The sequence below is a fragment of the Chiloscyllium plagiosum genome, unplaced genomic scaffold, assembly GCF_037043375.1.
Source record: "Chiloscyllium plagiosum isolate Xiang-an unplaced genomic scaffold, Cpla_swu_hap1 HiC_scaffold_1, whole genome shotgun sequence".
Classification (NCBI taxonomy): Eukaryota; Metazoa; Chordata; class Chondrichthyes; order Orectolobiformes; family Hemiscylliidae; genus Chiloscyllium; species Chiloscyllium plagiosum.
Genome location: NW_028270139.1, coordinates 14,056,789 through 14,077,872, shown reverse-complemented (window position 1 = coordinate 14,077,872; position 21,084 = coordinate 14,056,789). Strand labels below are relative to the sequence as shown.

The following is a 21,084-nucleotide window of genomic DNA, read 5'->3' as shown; positions in this document are numbered from 1 at the left end:
ATATTAAGTAATTATTATGAGAAACTAAGCATTTCAATGTTTTTGTTGAAATGCTTCACGTGCCCATAGTTAGTAAGTTAAAAAATATTTTTACACGACTTCCTGAGTTGTTCTCGACCATTCATTTTATAAAGCTGTTTTTAATGCAAAACTTAATATTTAACATTGTAACATTTGACACTGTCAACCATGTTTACCTTTTAAAGTACAAAACTATATTCTTATTCACTTAGACTATTTAACTGAGAAATGTAAAACTAATAAAAACCTGAACTGCTTTCTGAGATTGAATATCAACAATCAGCACTCTGTTCAGCTTCGGTTGTGCCACATAGATGTACTTGTCTTTAACGTTCACTGCAGTCGCCCATACACATCGCTGGATTGCTTCATCATCAACTTTGGGACAGACTTCACCCTAAGAAATAATACGGGAAAATCTTCAGTAACCAATCAATACTAATAGCGGATGAAATTTCAGTGTGAATATCAAAATAAAGTTATTAAGTTATAAAAATTCAAAAATGCTTGGGCAGCAGAAAAATTGTATAAGTTACATTTTTATGCACTTCTAAAATTTCACACCTTATGAATGTATTTTACATTCCTTATTGAGTATTAAGCTGATTAACTGGGCAAAAGTAGCCTGGGAGATGAGAGATTTAATGATAACTGAAGAGCTGGTGAAAGCATCTTGTCACCTCTTTTCAGGCAGGTCTGCCAAGTTCAATGCCAATCAAATACTTAACGGGCAGCAGTGATCCTTCCCTGAGATCAAGAATCCAAGGGAGCAAGTCCAAACTGACAAGGACTGCCAGTCAGAGCTTCCAATTGGTGGGCCAGACCCTTGGGACAAAAGGGTGGCTGCCAGTGTTCACTTGAAGCAGTGGGGGACTGCCAGAGGAATTTGCCCAATAAAGTAGAGACCACACAAACCAGGTCGGGTGAAATTGACATGTTGTTCATTACAAGCGATGTCGGACAAGAAACCGACTAGGCTGACACAGAACTGACAGTCTGTACAGGTAGATCAGAATTTCTCTTCCTCGAGCTGAGGAAGAAGCCAGTTTTTACAATAATCCTGTACAATGAGGCTAATTAGAAATGGGGAAAATACAATGTATCTGGAATGTATCTGGAAAGTATCTGGAAATAGAGTAATCTAATTACAATGATGCTAATTGGAAAACAGTTATCAGAGGAATGTTCTAATTCTCGACACAAAGCAACATCCTGACAGTATCAATGGGTTCGGAGCTTCCCTTCCTCTTTGCGGGTAATGTCTCCTCTGAAGCGGTGAGGTGCTCCCAGATCCTGTCCTGCGAGTATTGCTCTTGCTGGTGCTTTTCTGTCTGACCTGTTCTTTGTGTGGCTATGGTATTGCTGGATTGCGAAGCTGCCATTGGGACTTTGGGATAGCTGTGGTGCTCTGTCATTGTTCATGGTTGCTTGAAGTGTATTCTCTTGTCTGCGAGTGCTGTCTAGTTTCACTTGTCAGCCTGCTCGATCCCTGCTGAGGCATTCTGGGTGTTTTTGGTACAGTTTGGCCACGTTTGCTTTTGTGCGTGTATTATGGGTTGGCAGGGTGGCAGATCTTTTCCCACAAAGACACACCAATTACTGTTAAATATCATCAATGGAAGCCCCATTAGGTACACAAGATATGGGCTATTTCCAGAGGGAGCAAAGTTGAACAACCTACCTCCATTCTTGACTGTTCCGAATTACATTGGCCCAGATGTTTGACAAGACTACAAAATCTAACTGAAGGTATTTTTTTAAAATAGTTCAATGTCCTGATTGCCCTCAACCACCCAAACCACCATACAACCAGCTCCTTTAACCAGAACCTGATTGCTTTCTTTATATTGCCATTGGTCTTTGATGCTGTCTCTACTCTCTGATAACAACAATGCAGCGAATAAATAATGGTTTGGAGGTGCCAGTGTTGGACTGGGGTGTACAAAGTTAAAAATCACACAACACCAGGTTATAGTCCAACAGGTTTAATTGGAAGCACTAGCTTTCAGAGTGCTGCTCCTTCATCAGGTGGTTGTGCACCTAATGAAGGAGCGGTGCTCTGAAAGCTAGTGTGCTTCCAATTTAACCTGTTGGACTATGACCTGGTGTTGTGCGATTTTTAACAGCGAATAAATAAGCTCACATGAATGCTCGATGAGATAATGAAAATTGCATTACCCTTTTCTAATTAAACAACTGGTGGTGCATTACTCATTAATGTGGCACACTTCTACTTCAAGCCACTATGTGAATTCAGTATTTAACATAATAGTGCTTCTTCTGCCATGGTTAAACCCTTTCAAGTTTCACAACATCTTTCCGATAGGAAGGAGACCAGAATTGCACACAGTATTCCAACAGTGGCCTAATCAATGTCCTGTACAGCCACAACATGACCTCCCAACTCCTGTACTCAATACTCTGACCAATAAAGGAAAGCATACCAAACGCCTTCTTCACTATCCTATCTACCTGCGACTCCACTTTCAAGGAGCTATGAACCTGCACTCCAAGGCCTCTGTGTTCAGCAAGACTCCCTAGGACCTAACCATTAAGTGTATAAGTCCTGCTAAGATTTGCTTTCCCAAAATGCAGCACCTCGCATTTATGTGAATTAAACTCCATCTGCCACTTCTCAGCCCATTGGCCCATCTGGTCCAGATCCTGTTGTAATCTGAGGTTACCCTCTTCGCTGTCCACTACGCCTCCAATTTTGGTGTCATCTGCAAACTTACTAACTGTACCTCTTATGCTCGCATCCAAATCATTTATATAAATGACAAAAAGTAGAGGACCCAGCACTGAACCTTGTGGCACTCCACTGGTCACAGGCGTCCAGTCTGAAAAACAACACTCCACCACCACCCTCTGTCTTCTATCTTTGAGCCAGTTCTGTAACCAAATGGCTAGTGCTCCCTGCATTCCATGAGATCCAACCTTGCTAATCAGTCTCCCATGGGGAACCTTATTGAATGCCTTACTGAAGTCCATATAGATCACATCTACTGCTCTGCCCTCATCAATCCTCTTTGTTACTTCTTCAAAAAAACTCAATCAAGTTTGTGAGACATGATTTCCCACGCACAAAGTCATGTTGACTATCCCTAATCAGTCCTTGCCTTTCCAAATACATAGACATCCTGTCGCTCAGGATTCCCTCCAACAACATGCCCACCGAGGTCAGGCTCACTGCTCGATAGTTCCTTGGCTTGTCCTTACTGCCCTTCTTAAACAGTGGCACCATGTTTGCCAACCTCCAGTCTTCTGGCACCTCACCTGTGACTATTGATGATACAAATATCTCAGCCAGGGGCCCAGCAATCACTTCTCTGGCTTCCCACAGAGTTCTCGGGTACACCTGATCAGGACCTGGGGATTTATCCACCTTTACCTGTTTCAAGACATCTAGCACTTCCTCCTCTGTAATCCGGACATTTTGCAAAATGTCACCATCTATTTCCCTACATTCTATATCTTCCATATCCTTTTCCATGGTAAATACTGATGCAAAATACTCATTTAGTATCTCCCCCATTTTCTGTGGCTCCACACAAAGGCCGCCTTGCTGATCTTTAAGGGGCCCTATTCTCTCCCTAGTTACCCTTTTGTCCTTAACGTATTTGTAAAAATACTTTGGATTCTCCTTAATTCTATTTGCCAGAGACATCTCCTGTCCCCATTTTGCTCTCCTGATTTCCCTATCAAGTATACTCCTATTTCCTTTATACTCTTCTAAGGATTCACTCTGTCTATACCTTGCATATGCTTCCTTCTTTTTCTTAATCAAACCCTCAATTTCTTTAGTCATCCAGCATTCCCTATACCCAACAGCCTTTCCTTTCACCATGACAGGAATATACTGTCTCTGGATTCTCATTACCTCATTTCTGAAGGCTTCCCATTTTCCAGATGTCCCTTTACCTGGAACATCTGTCCCCAATTAGTTTTTGAAAGTTCTTGCCCAATACCGTAAAAATTGGCCTTTCTCCAATTTAGGACTTCTACTTTTAGATCGGTCTATACTTTTCCATCACTATTTTAAGACTAATAGAATGATGGTCACTGGCCCCAAAGTGCTCCCCCACTGACATCTCAGTCACCTGCCTTGCCTTATTTCTCAAGAGTAGGTCAGGTTTTGCACCTTCTCTAGTAGGTACATCCACTTACTGAATCTATAACCTGGTGTTGTGTGATTTTTGATGTTATCCACCCCAGTCCAACACCAGCTGCTGTACATCATTACAGATTTAAGACAGAATGATGAGGAGTTTCTTCTCTCAGATGGTAATGATTCTGTGGAATTCTTTATCGCAGAGAACTGTCCACACTGGGTTGTTTGGTATATTCAAGGCTGAGACAGATCTTTAATTAGTGAGAGAATCGCAGAGCAATTGGGAAAATGCACATAAGTGTTGCTGAGGACTAGCAGATCAGTCATGATCCCATTGAACGGTGGAGTCGACTTGATGGGATGAATGGCCTACATCTGCTCCTACAACCTATGTCCTTACAGCTACGGAAAGGACAAGACGCAATCTTGACTGAAGATACTTGACTTGAAGGGAGTCAATTTTAGTCGTCCAAATCAATCAGAATTGGAACTTGACACAAAAATGTTAGTGAACAATTGACATCCTTAAAGAAAGGAAAATTCAAGTCGAATGAAGGTACATCACCAAGGGAAGAAAATGTAGGGCAACCACATCATGCTAGATGTTGAAAGCGTTGAACAATAATACAAACCAGAATAAAGGGACATATAACAGAAGCCAGCATGCTCATACAAACCTGGGTAAAAACCAGGCTCAGTGGAGTCAGCTCAGAATTGACCAGTTCTATCTACTCCTGGTGAATACTTTGCATCAGTTTTCACCCAGGAGAAGGGTATAGAGGATAGTAAGATTTGGGTGGAATGGACTGATATGCGATGGCATTTTGAGATCAAGAAAGGAATGGTGCATACGTCTCCAGGGCCTGATGGTATCCACCCTGGTTATTGAGAGTGTCGAGAGGGAATATTGCTGGAGCCTTATATCTTCATTAGCCAGTAGAGTTGTCTTGGAGAACTGGCATGTAGCCATTGTTGTTCTCCCATTCAAGAAGGGAATTAGGGATAATCCAGAATACTATAGGCTGGTGAGTCTCACATCGGTGGTTGGGAAAATTTTGGAGACAATTCTTAGGCGTAGGATTTTCACAAATTTGGAAAGGCATGCCCTAATTAGGGACAGTCAGCATGGCATTGTGCAGAGCAGGTCATGTCTTACTAACTGGATTACATTTTTCATGGAGATGACAAAGATGATTGATGAGTGTTGAGCAGTGGATGTTGTCTACATGGACGTTAGTAAGGCTTTCGACAAGGTCCCTCATGTTATGTTCATCCCGAAGATTAAGATGCATAAGATCCACGGTGACCTGGCTGCATGAATTCAGAATTGGCTGGCCAATAATGGCACAGGGTAGTGGTAGAAGGTTGTTTTTCAGGTTGAGGGTCCATGACTAGGGGTATTCTACAGGGATCTGTATTGGAACCTCTGCTGTTTATAAATTACTTGGATGTAAATGTAGATTAATTAGGTTAGTAAGTTTGCAGACAACATAAAGATCGGTGGAGTTGTGAATAGTGTAGAAGATTGTCAAAACACACAGAGGGATATACATCAATTGCAGATATGGGTGGAGAAATGCCAGATGGAGTTGAACCTGGGTAAGTGTGAGGTGCTGTACTTTAGGAGATCAAATGTGAAGGAGAAGTATGCAGTTAATGGACCCTGAACAGCACTGATGTGGAGAGAGACATTGGGGTTCAAGTCCATAGCTTACTGAAAGTGGCCACACAAGCAGACAGGGTTGTAAGGTGGTCTTGTGGCATGCTTGCCTTTATTGGTTAGGGGATTGAGTACAAGAGTCAGGAAGTCATATTGCAATGCTATAAGACTTTGGCCACACTTAAGAGTATTACGGTTGCCACTTTACAGTGAGGACGTGAAGGCTTTGGACAGGGTGCAGAAGAGACTTACCAGGATACTTCCTGGATTAGATGGTGTGAGCGATAAGGAGAGTCTAGTAAAACTCAAGTTGTTTTCTCTGGAGTGGTGGAGGCTGAGGGGAGTATTGACAGAAGTCTCAAAAATTATGAGTTACATAGACAGTGCTGATGGTCAGAATATTTTTCCCAGCGTTGAAATGTCTAATACTAGGGGACATAAGGTGAGGGGGTGGAGGATTCAAAGGAGATGTGAGGGGCAAGGTTTTTAACACAAACATCAGTGTGGATTGTGCTGCCAGAGATGATGGTGGAGGCAGATATGATAAGGGCAGTTAAAAGACATTTAGATAAACACATGAGTATGCAAGGAGTGGAGGGATATGGGGCAAGGGCAGGCAGAACAGAATGTTTAATTTGGCATCACGTTCAGCACAACACCATGCACTGAAGTGCCTGTTCCTGCGTTGTACAGTTTGATGTTCTATGGTACACAAATGACCTCACTCAGTAAAATGCAATGCAATGATGCAATGGATTCAGGTACTGTGGAATATAGTTCTCTGCTTAGATGGGAGAAGTTGGAGCTGTTCTTTTTACAGCAGAATAGGTTGAGAGGAGATGTGGTGTAGACACTCAAAATCAAGGAATATCTGGATTTTTTCTATTAGTTTTGCAAGAGACATGGGTGTTGCTCGATAAATTGGCATGTGTTGTCTGTCCCTAAAAGCCCTTGAACTGAGTGCCTATTTCTAAAGATAGATTTGCTTTGGATCTGGAGACTGGATAAAGCTAGCAAACTTCTTCCACTAAACAAGCTGGACTTTTACAACAATTGACAATAGCTACATGGTTGTGATTAGGCTAACATTTACTCCAGACCATTATTGATCTCAAATTTTAATAACTGGTGTCCCCAGAACCAATGTCCCCAGAACGGTATGCTGGGACCTCTGGGTTACTAGGTCAATGAGATTATCACAACCTAGCACTTCCTCAAGTAGAGAAAAACTGTTCCCAATGGACAAAAGATCCAAGACCAAAAAGGACATTGGCTATTTGTCATTCAATTTAAATCAGAGTTGATATGAGGAAAATGCAACGTCGGATCAAATTACTGCAGTTGCCGAAAGAAAGTTCTGGAGACCACCGCAGCTCAGGCAGCATCCATGGACAGAAAGCAAACTAATATTTCGAGTTGTAATGACTCTTCATCAGAGCTGAAGTGAAGTGTGGAGGGGATAGCATTTATGCAATAGTTGGGGGTGGTGGTTAGAGAGCGGTGGGAGAGAATAGTCATTGGTATGTGCAAATGGCAGAACAATGTGTCTTACTGTAAGACTAGAAAGAACAGACCGTCCCATTGTGGCGAGGGGAGGGATGACAGAAGGTCCTCCAGAATGTAACAAGCAAAGCGAAAGGAAAGGGAAGGAATAGGTTCACAATTTGAAGCTGTTGAATTCAATATTGAGTCCAAAAGTTTGCAAACTGCCTAGTTTGAAGATGAGGTGTTGTTTCTCCATTTTTGCTGTGATTTGCCGGAGCATTGCAGCATGCCAAGGACAGACAAGTTGGCTGACTTCACGTGATACTCTGTACGTTTCAGCAAAGAATGTATTTGCAACGTATATCAATAATGACAAAAAACCCACAATTGACAACCATTGTGTGAAATTCAAAACAACCCAATGCCTGTTTGAAACAGTGGCAAAAAGAATTGTCTCTTTATTAACATTTTATTAACATTTCTCAGTGGTTATGTTACTGGATTAGTAAGTCAGGAAAACTCATTTCAAATGGCAGCTTGAGAACTTGAAACCAGTTTAAAGACTATCTGGAAATTAAAAGGCTCGTGTCAATAGTAGAGGCCATAAAGTGGATTTTCCTCTTTAGCACATACCTGGAATTCTGTTGGGAATGGGTGAAGTAACAATTAGGGCAACAGAGTTTCAAACACACCTCTCCATTTCTGACTATGGCATTTCCATTTCCCGGCGTCAGGAACTGTGTCTGAAAACACTTTGCATAAATGTTCTGTGATGACAGGAGCACAACTCTGAAGGGCTGAGAGAAATTTGATTTCAAACTAATCGCAACAAAACGGGAGGGATATGGAAATTTGCAATCTTTGAGAAGATTTGTAACTCAAGTTGAGGTTCAGGTTGTAAGTTTGCTCACTGAGCTGGTAGGTTTGGTTTCAGACATTTCATCACCATGCTAGGTAACACCATCAGTGAGCCTCTGGTGAAGTGCTGGTATTCTGTCCCGCTATCTATTTATGTGTCATGGTCTGTGGGAGGTGATATTATGAGTTGGTTGTGGGCTTCATTAATCATTTCTTGCAACATTCTGCGGCCATTCTGTTCTGCCATTCTCTGGTTTATGAGATGTTTGATTAGGAACCTGTTGGACCGACCACTAACAGACACGGAGAAAGCTGTGTTAATATGAGGGATGAACTACAGCGACAGAGACGTGGACAAAATGGCCTTCCTCGCAGCACTGGAATCAACCCTGAAAGACAATGAACTTACGGAAGAAACCCAGCAGATCATCAGGCAGACAGTACCACCAGCACTAAGCAGGAAGAAAGAAGGGAACACGCTCAACATAGAGGAAAGGAAAGCCTACCAGCTGACAAAGGACTGACATCCTAAAGAGAACACAGTACATTGAAAAGGTGAACCCACTACTCACAGACACCTATCAACAGGTGGCAATAGACCCAAATCCACAGCTAGAAAACCATATCACAGCATCTCTGAAGAAACTTCACAAATCAGGTGAAATTAACAAGACAAATCCCCAAAGAATGAAAACTGATAGATCCAACACACCCTGTTACTACAGATTAAATTACAGCGAGGTACAGGCCCTTCAGCCCCTGATGGAGATGATTACCGAGGGTACACAAATCAGGAGCTTCCGTCAGATCCATAGTCTCACTCTCTGGCACACCAACATACAGACTCACAAAGGAACTTCACTGTAAACTGAAATAGTTAGAAGACTCATGTCAATCCATCCACTCCTCTCAAGAATTCCTAAACGTCATCAAAGACACCAAGACAGAAGAAGATGAAGTCATGGTCTCCTCTGATGTAACGGCCCTATTCATATCAATTAACATAAGCCTGGTCAAAGAAACACTGATCTCATTACTAGATGAACCAAACATCAGACAGCACCAACTCCATCAGCAAGGACAGCATCCTCGAACGAGTAGACCTGTGCTTCACAAACTTCTTCATTTTCAACAACAAGACTCACAAACAAATCAACAGGACACCCATGGGATCACCAATATCAGGATTCTTAGCAGAAGCAGTGATGCAGAGTCTAGATCGAACAGCCCTCCCCCCCGCCCCCATGATCCAACCCAAGCTTTGGGTCCACTATGTGGATGACATAGTTTTCATCACGAAACGGAACAAATTAGAGGAAACCTACAAATATCATTAACAACGTCCTTACTGGCATAAAGTTCACCAAAAGAGGAAGAGAACAACAACAGACACCACACCCCCCCTTCCTAAATCGTCAGAGTGGAACGAACATTCAATGGAGTACTGCAGACCAGTGTCTAAAGGAAAGCAACGCACACAGACCAGACACTTATCTACGGGAGCAATCATCCCAATACCCACAAACGGAGCTGCATCAAGACATTATTCAAATGGGCCACAACACACTGCAGCTCCCAGGTACTGGAAGCAGAAGAAGAAAAATACCTGTACAGCGTAATATTGACAATGTGTACCCGATAAACACAGTCCACAACCCAAACAAACAGATACAACGAGCCCAGAAACTCTAGCCACACTACCATACATCAAAGACATTGCGGAGACAATGAGCAGATTGCTCTGACCCCTTGGCATTATGGTAGCCCACAAACCTACCAACACACTGAAGCAGCTCCTGATGAACCTAAAGGACCCTGCAAGGACTATAACAAACACTACATTGGACAGACAGGCAGGAAACTAGCCACCAGGATACTTGAACACCAACTAGCCACCAAAGGCCATGAACCACTATCACTAGTATCCTCACATACAGATGAGGAAGGACACCACTTTGACAGGGACAACACATCCAGGCTAAACAGAGACACACAAGGGAATTCCTAGAGGCCTGGCATTCAAACTGGAACTGCACCAATAAACACATCGATTTGGACCCCATTTATCAACCTCTCAGAAAAAGAATCAGCAATGATATCTCTCACCACAACAGACCAAGACACACAAATAGGAAGCAGGATAGAACAGAGCTTCACCGGAGGCGCACTGATGATGTTACCTAGCATGGTGACGAAACGTCTGTGAGCAAACCTACCAGCTCAGTGAGCAAACTTACAACCTGGCTATGGAAATCTGTAAAACCAGGTAAGTTTGGGAATTCTGAGAGAAGCATACTGAGGAGTCAGGTACATTTGGACAAGAACGTTTAAAAGGCTTTGCCAATGCCCTCTCAGAAACCTCACAACTGCTGAATGCTCACACATATCCCAATCATACCCTTATACCCCATCAATGCGCCTTGAGTGCCAACCGTGACAGCACCCGCTATGTGTAGAATCAATGGGTTATAATAGTGGCAAGTCATTGTCAACATTTCCTTCATCACGAAAATCATAAGTAAGTGTTGGGGTTTGGCCATAATGCGCAGTGTAGCTATCTGGTAACTAGATCAACAGATATCTGTTTTCCCAAATTTCTTCATTATGAATGTTTGGCTGATCTTCAAGAATGGCTAATGGAGTCATTTCAGTTGGGATCTGTTTACATGGCTTGAATGTAAAGCCATTCTTTACATCCAAGCTTGAAAGGCAGCACTTGATGAACAGATACAAGAGATCATAATAAGTAATGATACCTTTGAAGTAGTTTATAAATTCCTACTTGGATGAAATTTTAAAAAACAGGGTTAAAGATGTATCTATGGACACTATGAATGGTTGTAGTAGATTGACACTTTTATAGAGTACCAGGATGAGCAGTTATCATTTTTCAAAGTGTCTTCACTTATTTCTTTTAGGTGCATTTTAGACTTGTTCATGACTCAATGCTTCTGCACATGGTGTACACTTTGTGAATAGGTATGGAGGAGACATGGATCTAATTAAAGAGGTGTGAAAGTGACGTCGGGGTCATGAAAGGAAAATGGAGGGATTTGAGATTGGAGAGTATGACAGTATACAAAAGGGGCAAGGCAGGATATGAATAAGGATGGAGGTGAGTGAGAAGTGATACAGGATGTGGATTGAGGGCGAGGAATGCCTAAAAATTAAGAAGTGGAAAATTATAATGCTGAAACCAGCTTTTATGCTTTACAACTATTGGATTGTGCGAGCAAAGCCATCCTCAAAACAAGATGAGATTAACTTTATAAAGTGGTTATGTTGATATTTACTGCAGTTCTGAGGTGAGTTTTTTGAAGACATAAAGGTGAAATTTTAGCTCATCCGCCATCAGAGAAGAAAATTAATTTGCAGTATACCTGGAGTCAGGGATCGGACTAACCAAAGGGAATAATGAAAGGTTTTAATTTTGACAATGATCTATATTTCTGTATAAATTAACCAATTCAAATGACTGCATTTGCATAAATGTGCTCACCTGATTTCCTAGGATTTTCTCTGAAGGTTTAATGTGTCGTTGAATCTCACATTCTGTTGGTTGAATTACCTTGATTCCATCCTCATAAAAAATATAGAACATGTTTCCAACTCCCAATCCTAGCAAAAGAAATGCGACAAGTTTGAAGAAAGAAAAGAAAACATTGGAAGGGCAGAAAGTCAAAATGAGAACAAATAGTATAAATGCACAGATGTCAAACAGCATATAAGAGAGAAAGGTAGGTAACATTTCAGGCGGTACCTCTATGGAAAGGATTCTGATAAAGGATCTGCAAGACTTTTGGCACATTTGCCTTCATTGCTCAGTCCTTTTGAGTATTGGAGTTAGGAAGTCATGGTGATGTTGTATAGGACATTGGTGAGGCCTCTTGTAGAGTACTGTGTCCAGTTCTTGTTGCTCATTTATAGGAAGGATAGTATTAAGTTGGAAAGGGCTCAGAAGAGATTCACCTAGATGTTGCCAGTTTTGGAAGGTTTGAGTTAGAAAGGAAGGCTGGATAGGCTGGGACTTTTCCACTAGAGCTTAGGAGGTTGAGAGGTGACCTTATAGAAGTTAATAAAATAATGAGAGAGTACAGATCGAGTTAATGGCAGTTGGCTTTTCCCTAGAATGGGGAATTTCAGGACTAGGGGCATGTTTTTAAAGTGACAGGAGGGGCAAATGTTTTATATTTGCCCACGTACTCCGCATGTGGTGGATTTGGGTAAAACTACAATGTTTAAAAGACATTTGGATAAGTACATGAGTAGGAAAGATTTGGTGGGATGTGGGCCAGGAGCAGATAGGTAGGACTAGTTTAGTTTAGGATTATGTTCAGCCTGGACTTCTCCCTTGTCAGCCTTCTGCAGATCTGTTACCTCTGGAACAACCTGGTCGATTCCCCCTTTACTCCCAACACCTCCCCACATGGCACCTTTCCTTGTAATTGCAGAAGGTGTAACACCTGCCTGTTTATCTCCTCCTTCCTCGCTATCCAAGGCCCCAGACACAGCTTCCAGGTGAAGCAGTGATTTACCTGTACTTAAACAAAGAACAAAGATCAAAACAGCACAGGAAAAGGCCCTTCGGCCCTCCAAGCCTGCGCTGATACAGATCCTCTATCTGCTGTCTGTTTTGTAAGGATCTGTATCCTTTTTGCTCTCTGCCCATTCATGTATCTGTCTAGTTCTGTCAGTTTAATCTACTGTATTTGCTGCTCACAATGTAGTCTCCTGTACATTGGGGAGACGAAACACACACTGGGTGACTGCTTTGTGGAACATGTTCTGTCTGCACAAAAGACTCTGAAATTCCTGTTGTCTGCCACACCACCTTGTTCCCTAGGTAGTATCTCTCTCTCAGGCTTGCTGCAGTGCTCTTGCGAAGGTCAGCGCAAGCTTTCTTATCAGAATTTCATTTTTCTCCTTGGGAACCCCGCAACCTTTAGGACTCGATAAAGTTAGGGCCGAAGCACCTTCTCCCATGTCTTTACCCCAATGCCCCATACACCAGGCTTTGTCATCACATGGCCTGCTGCCACAATTGTCCTATTGTCAGCTACTAATAGTCTAAATTAGTAGCTATTGATTCTCCCAGGTTGGCCTTTATTCATTCCTTTCTTTGTTCAGAGATTGTTCTCTTTCTCTGGCTTCATCTTCACCCATCTCCCCTCCTCCTCTCTTCTCTCCCCATCCCACCTTCAGCATATATATTAATGATTTCCTAGCTTCAATAAGTTCTGGAGAAGGGTCACTGAAAACAAAATGTCAACTGTGTTTTCTCTCCAAACGTACTGCCAGACCTGCTGAGATTTCCCTGCAATCTCTGTTTGTGCTTCTGATTTCCAGCGTCGGTAGTCCTATGATTCTTTCCTGGGCCAGAGGCCTTAAAGTTTGACAGGAACAGAATGTGAAATGAAAGGTAAATCTCAGAGAGGCGTATTAACATGAAGGTGCCCTCACTAACGACACATTTAAATCTTTAGTTAAGGAATATTTTGAGCAGTCAGTCCATCATAGAGTTTGGAGATTGGAGGGTCAGGAATCTGTATAGAGGATGCCTTGAGGTTGTCCCAGGCAGGCAAAGAGGATGTCTGGCCCTATCTGGATAACTGGCACCTTGAGCTGCTGCCAGAGCCATGTCCAGACACCAACCCTGACACCCAGCTCATGCAAGAGACTTAAGATTTTCAAGGTTATCTGAATTAATTTTACTCTAAACCCTCCTGCTTAATTTAAAACAGCAATGCAGAAAAGATTTATCCTGTGCAGTAATCTGAAAATTCGAGACGTCAAGAACTATTTAAAGTAAAAATTGACAACTTTATTTCTTAAAGTATAACACAGAATAATTAACTAACAGCTATTCACAACTCCTTCCTCTAACCTATCTTTTACTTTCCCTTCTATAATTCTAGTCCGATAAAATCCCTGAGTAAGATTTACCAAAAAAATTCAAATTTCAAATCCAGCCAATGGTCGTATATTCCTTGGTAGATTTGCTCTCCAGGTTGGTGACGATGTTTTTTTTTCTCTGTACAAACTCCTTCTCTAGACAGGTACCTCTCTAACAGTTCTGACTAGCAGCCTTCATCTATTGGTCTTTTGATAGTTCTCCCCCAACTGTTCAATTTCTCCCAAGTCTTATACCCCCAAAGCATCGGATTGTGTCATTGGCTTTTAATATTGTCAATATACTCAATTCAAACTTGATTGGAGTTTGGTTTTTTTTGGAGGGGGTATAATTTAAACTGATTGGCCTAATTCGAATTTGTTTTTGTCTCCAGGCAACCAGCTCCCCTTGCTGCTGGACCACATGTTACATTGTATCTTGTTCAGAACACTTGGTGATGTCAGGTAGTTCTGTTAGCTTTTAACTCTTAAAGATACAGTAACCCCACATCTTCATAACACACTTGCTCTTAAAAATATCAGGATGGTATTTTATTCAGAAGTTTGAACATAGAGAATGTTAATAACGGTAGTTTTACAAGTACATAAATACAAGACAAAAACTTGCTTCAATACCTTCCTCCTGCCACAGTATATTTGCAACTGCAGCATCAAGAAAAGAGAGAGCCAGAATATAATTAAACAGTTGTGAACATATTAATTTGAAGAATAAGACAAATGCTACAATAGACATTGCACCATATCAAATATAACTTTTAAAAAGACAAAATGAGACCATGCAATAAGTTTTCCTAAAACCATTTTGGACAGTGGGGAAGATCCCAAAATAATATAAAGGATGCTGAAATACAACAGTTGAGTCACTATACTTATCTGCTGTCTGATTATTTTTTGTTTTAGATGATTGATGTTTAAAAAAAATGTTTAGCAATTTATGAAGACCACTTTACTAACCATCTTTAATCTTTGTTCAAAATATTACAAGATTAAAGCTTTGAGCATGTGCAAACATGTCATCTAATTTCTGGCAGCAAGTTGAATCACCTGCAGTCTTAAATTATAACAGCCAACATTCAAATCAAATTACAACAGATTAGTTGCAACTTTAACTTAAAATGTCTAAATTACAGTCAGTTTAATAATACATGTACAGTGTCATTGAGCAACATAGCACTGAACTACCATCAAGTTCTTCCATGTCCTTATATATGAATCTCTGTTGATTGATATGCTGAATAGCACTTCTGCACTGGAGTGTAATAATCAAGTTTATGACTGACGGCAGTAAGTTGACTTCCAGAGAAAAATAGCACATGGTGCCTCTCATAATTTTATTTACTTCAATCAGATCTCCCCTCAGTCTCTTGTGCTCTGGGGAAAACTAACCCAGTCGATCGAGTTTCTCCAAATAACTGAGACTTTCCATCCAGGCAACATCCTGGTGAATCTCCTCTGCAATCCCATCTTTCCGATAATGTGACAACCAGATCTGCACAGATTATTTGATTTGTGTCCAAACCAATGCTCTACAAAGTAGCAACAACACTTCCCTGCTACTATGTTCGACATCCGGCTAACAAAGGCAATTATCGCATTTGTCTTCTTCACCGCCCTATTTACCTATGTCGACAACTTCTATGGTCATCCATGGACTTGCTTACCAAGGTCCTTTTGTTTCTCAGCATTCTCTAGGGACCATTGTTTAAATTCTTTCCTTATTAGACCTGTTAAAATGCATCAATTATTTCTGCCCTATTTTAGGCTACTTTCCTCCCGGAATGTGAGAGAGGCTGGTACCATGAGAAATGATAATGGATGGTATAGCTGCAAATTTTGATGCAGGTGTCCTGGGCCAGTGTGAATTGGAGAAGATGTTTCAGACAACAGTAGATCATGAGTCTAGCAGGGGGTTGGTACAGTAGTAGAGATAGAGAGAGTGTGAAGTATTGGAGAGAAGGTGATGGCACTTTTGCAACAGGGTGGAGAAGGACATTGGAAATCTTCCTGTAGTCCTGGGCTTACTTCAGATTGTTGAGACTGCACTAGCCTGGGTGACAACCTTGGGTCAGGCTGCAAAGGTCTGGTATCATGACCTTCATTGTTGATCCTGGTGGAAGAGCAAGTCCTATCACTTCTCCATCCTGTTCAGCAAGAGACACAGTTCCCTGCTGCACAAAGGTACTAATTTCTCCCTATCTGCCATACCTGGGACAAACACGATGAACTCTTCAGGACAGATCTGGACTGACACTGCTTTATCAGTTGCCCAACTGCACTAGCCTGGGTGACAACCTTGGGTCAGGCTGCAAAGGTCTGGTATCATGACCTTCATTGTTGATCCTGGTGGAAGAGCAAGTCCTATCACTTCTCCATCCTGTTCAGCAAGAGACACAGTTCCCTGCTGCACAAAGGTACTAATTTCTCCCTGTCTGCCATGCCTGGGACAAACACGAGGAACTCTTCAGGACAGATCTGGACTGACACTGCTTTATCAGTTGCCCAACAGCATTTTAAATATGGTGCAGGTGATGCAAATCTATCAGCAGATATTTGGTGGACATGACAACTAAGAGAAGGAATAGGCACTTCAGCCCTTCAGGTCAGCTATGCTATTTCATACAATCATGGTTGATCTCACCTTGGCCTTAAATCTGCATTCCTGCTTGGTTCCCATAATCCTTTAATACATTAAGAATAAAAAAAAACTGTCATCTCCTCCTTAAATTTATTCAGCCTCCCAGATTCCACTGCACTCGGGATAATGAATTCCTCCTTATCTCTGTTTACATCTGACACTCCTTAGCCTAAAACTATGACCTCTTGTTCTAGAATGCTCTACAAGAGGAAACATTCATTCTACATCTACTTTGTCAATCTCCTTTAGCATTTTATATACCTAAATTAGATCTTCTCTCACCTTTCTAAGCTCTAGCTTGAATTGTTCAACCTCTCCTTGGAAGACAAGCCTTTCATCTCTGGAATTAATCTCACAAACCTTCTCTCTCCTTAAGTAAGTGCATCAAAACTGTATGTAGTGCAGGTGTGTGCTGAAAAGAGTTGGGAACAGTAGCAAGGACTTCGAGAGGCACAGAGAGTCAGGAACAAGGTAAGAATGTAATGCTTGTTCAGAATAGCTAGCACTGACTGGGTTGCTAGGAGATAAAAACAAATTCAAATTCAGGCAATTAGTTTCAATTATGCACCAAAATACCAAACTCCAATCAAGTTTGAATTTGGTATTTTTTTACAATATTAAGACCAATGAAATGATCTGATGCTTTGGCGTATAAGACTGAGGAAAATTAATCAGTTGGAGGAGAACTGCCAAGCCACCAGCAAGTACAGACTGCCCATAGAATATCTCTCTTAAAGGTACCTTCATCTATCAATGATCTGATTAGATTAGATTAGATTAGATTCCCTACTGTGTGGATCTTTGAAACAGAAATCCCTAAGAAGAAAAGAAGACAGAGGAAGATACAAAGAGAAGATTAGACAGCTGTCTGGTTTTGAAATTTGGATTTTTTGGTAATTCTTAATCGGGGGTTTTATCGGGCTAATATTGTAGAGGGGGAGGTAAAAGATTGGTTAGAGAAAGCAGTTGTAAATAATTGTTAATTATTTATTCTCTGTTAGACTTTTAAAAATAAAGTTGTTAATTTTTACTTTAAATAGTGGCTTTTGGGAATAGTTCCTTGCATCTCGGATTTCATAGATTACAGCACAGTGTAAATCCTTTCTGTGTGTCAGGTTTACATTAGCAGGGAACGTTTACCCCGTGTCGTAACAATGCTAAAACTTTATCTCCTACCTCAAGTGCTTTACTTTTGCTAACCAACCTCCAATATAGAACCTTGTCAAAAGCTTTTCGAAAATCTAGTTATACTACATCCATTCACTTCTCTTTGTCAATTTTGTTTGCAACATTCTCAAGAAACTCCAACAAGTTTGTCAAACATAATTCTCCAATGCATTGACTCTCTCTATCGCCACCACCTTCAACTCTCTGGGATGTAGGCTATTAGGTCCAGGGCAGTTAATAACATTCAGCCTCATGAATTTCTCCAGTACAACCATTTTACTAACATTATTTCCTTCAACTCTTTATTCTCCTGCTGCACTTGGATGTTTAATTCTGGGAGATTTCTTCTATCTTCTTCAGTGAAATGATTTAGCTTCTCTGACATTTCTCGACAGCCCATTATAAATTCTCCTGATTCTCTTTCAAATGTTTTCTTATACTGGATTGTATTTGTATCCTGTTCTTCCTTTCTGTATCAGTTATTAGATTCTCATTTGTTTTTTCTTTCTAAAAACTTCCCAATTTTCAGATTTCTTACAATTTCTGGTCACTTTAAAAGCCTTTTCTTTTAAACTTATATAATCCTTATCTTCCTCTGTCAGTCACAACTGACTGATACTTTTTGACTTTTTGCCCCTTGCAGAATGCACAGTCGATGTGGCCATTTAACACTCCTTTAAGGATAATCCATTGCCTATGTATTGTCATGCTTCTCAATGTATTTTCCGAACCCAGCTCATTCATAATGTGCCTCATGCTTTCATAGTTGTTATTAAAATTTAACAATGGCTTCTGCTAGAACAACTTTACTTTTAAATATATTGTAAAATCTATGAGATCATGCTCACTTATACTTAAAGGTTATTTTATAGCAACTTATTGATTACTCTGCAGAAACATAGAATCCCTACAGTGTGAAAACAGGCTATTCTGCCCATCAAGTCTAGACTGATCCAACAATGCGCACCCTACCCAGATCCAACCCCTACAGTATTCCTCTAAACCTGCAATTCCTACAGCTATTTCACCTAACCTACATATCCCAATTCAGAGTGGCCAACCCACCCAGCCTGCATATGTTTGGAATGTGGGATGTTGCAAAGTTTGGTAAATGAATTATAGATTGGGGGCAGCATGTTAGAATTTGGTGTTTGTAAAACATTAGTGTTTGCAAAATGCTAGGTGTGGAAGCTTTGTGTGTCCCTTCAAAAGATTATGCTTTATCACTGCTTAGAGATTTAAAATGCATATCTGTGAGCAGCACTTTGAAAGTTTGCAGGTAGACAGAGAGCATCTGAATTGAAACATATATAATGAAAGGCTGTACAGTTAACAGACCAAGCAGCATTTTTACCAAGACAATAGGCTCTTAAATTTAGCTAATCAATTTGAATCAGTCCCTTAGATACCAAAAACCTATCAAATTTAAATCTGATGGTTTTGACAATCTGATTGTAAAACTAATGATATGTCATCAAGGGTATAAAAGAAGGGGGCAATTTGAAAATTGGCAGAGTAACGCTATTTGCTAGAGATTTCAGCTCTAGCTCTTAGAGAAAGCACTATCTATTTACAATGGTACCAACAATGGAAAGAAGAAGGAAAGACAGAAGGAACGACATAGAAGGCACAGAACATTCCGGAAGACATATAACCTGGCTGTAATCTCGAGAGACTAAATTCTATTGAATTTCATATATGTGGGACTTATATTTATTGGAACAGCATACCATTAGACTCTTGCTCTATTTGGGAATGGTTAGTAGTTAGAAAGGATTTATTCTGTTTGTTAAAAGTTAATTAATTTGTTCACTGTCAAGAGTTAGATAAATAAGTGTCAAGGATTTATTTTATTTAACCACTGGACGTTGCAGAAAGGCAGGTTACACCACTTTTACAGATTATAAAGTGAGGTGCTCCTCTTTGAGTAGTTTGGTTTTAGTTCTTGGAGTGGGGGTGGTCAACCTCTACTTTATAACACGCAGACACAAGGAGAACGTGCAAACTACACACACACACGGGTGGAATCAAACCCGGTTCCTAGAGCTGTGAGGTAGCAGTGCTAATAACAGCCACTATATCACCTTTCTTCTTCTCTGTACAACTGAGATGTGCTTGTTGCTGTGATCTGTGTCTGCCTGCACTCCCCTGAGGAACCATGGCCTTGAGTAGTTTCCAAAATGAAATATTGATTGGCAAGAATGATTAACTCAGGCGAGTCTTGTCCTACCTGCCTGGCTTGTTGGACTGCCTGGACTCACCTTTTCCCTCTCTGCCTACACACGTCTAATCTGGAGTATGATCACCTCCTTATATGTGCCCACCATATAGTTCTCTGCAATGTGGATGATCAACAGTGGCTCCAGCTGCTACTCAAGTTCCGAAAACCAAAGGTCAATCTTGTGTAACTGATGGCAATCATTGTAGGTGTGTTTGGCTGTGAAACCGCCACAGGATACCCCATTGCCTTGCCATAACTCCTTAAACTATTTGTTACTCTTAAAATCAATATAAATTCACAATAAAAACATACTGGTAACTTTATTTTCCTTTGTTTTGACATTTGGATAAGATCATGAATGGAGAGGGTTAGAGGGATATGTGCCAAATGCAGGTTAATGGGACTACTTTAGTTTTGGAAAGCTAGCCAGCATGATGAATCGGTCTGTTTCCATGCTGTATGTCACCATATGGCACCTTTTGTGTTTTTAATGTATTTTGTGTATAAAATTACATTGAATCGCAACTTGATGCTGACCCTTTTATTCATTTCACAGGTATAGTCCCCAAACGATTTTACATTGAAATTGGATGGACTGGCCAAAGCATGGACAACATTGGCATCCCTGGATGGCCCTCTGATAAGAAGTGGCCAATGATTACTCTGAAGTTGAACCCAACTAGTCTTGCGTTCTTGAACATCCAGTTTGAGCCTGAATTGAGAGCATCTGCACCCTGTGATGGCCAGTGGCGTATGACAATAGAAGCGACTAACCAGTAACTGGATTACATGCTGGGTCTGTGCAATTTGACAAATAAAACATCATGATCTTCCCGGAGGAAGGGCAAACTCTGCAAACTCTCCACCTTTATGTAGCATGCAGGGCTACTTACCTTTTGGACATTGGACTCAGATGGACTTAGCATAAGCTGGCCATCTACCCCAATTTCTACCCTCTCCCTTATAAGAACCCAGGAGAGCAAAAGTATGTCAATTTGCTCAGAGTGGGAGAAAAC

The 21,084-nt window shown here is 41.0% G+C and overlaps 1 protein-coding gene across 3 annotated transcripts in view; it reads right to left on the bottom strand.

Moving 5' to 3' along the window:
- Window positions 1-21,084, bottom strand: part of fstl5 (follistatin-like 5) — a 540,838-nt gene that overhangs the window by 36,496 nt on the left and 483,258 nt on the right. For 2 of the 3 annotated variants that reach the window (XM_087977338.1, XM_043698740.2), the window contains 3 exons: window positions 14,661-14,687; window positions 11,635-11,753; window positions 269-418 (listed from right to left, as the gene is read on the bottom strand). In XM_087977338.1, coding sequence (XP_087833464.1) covers window positions 269-418; window positions 11,635-11,753; window positions 14,661-14,687 — 296 coding nt within the window. The remainder of the gene's footprint in view (window positions 1-268; window positions 419-11,634; window positions 11,754-14,660; window positions 14,688-21,084) is intronic. The other variant, XM_087977263.1, reaches the window with a different exon arrangement.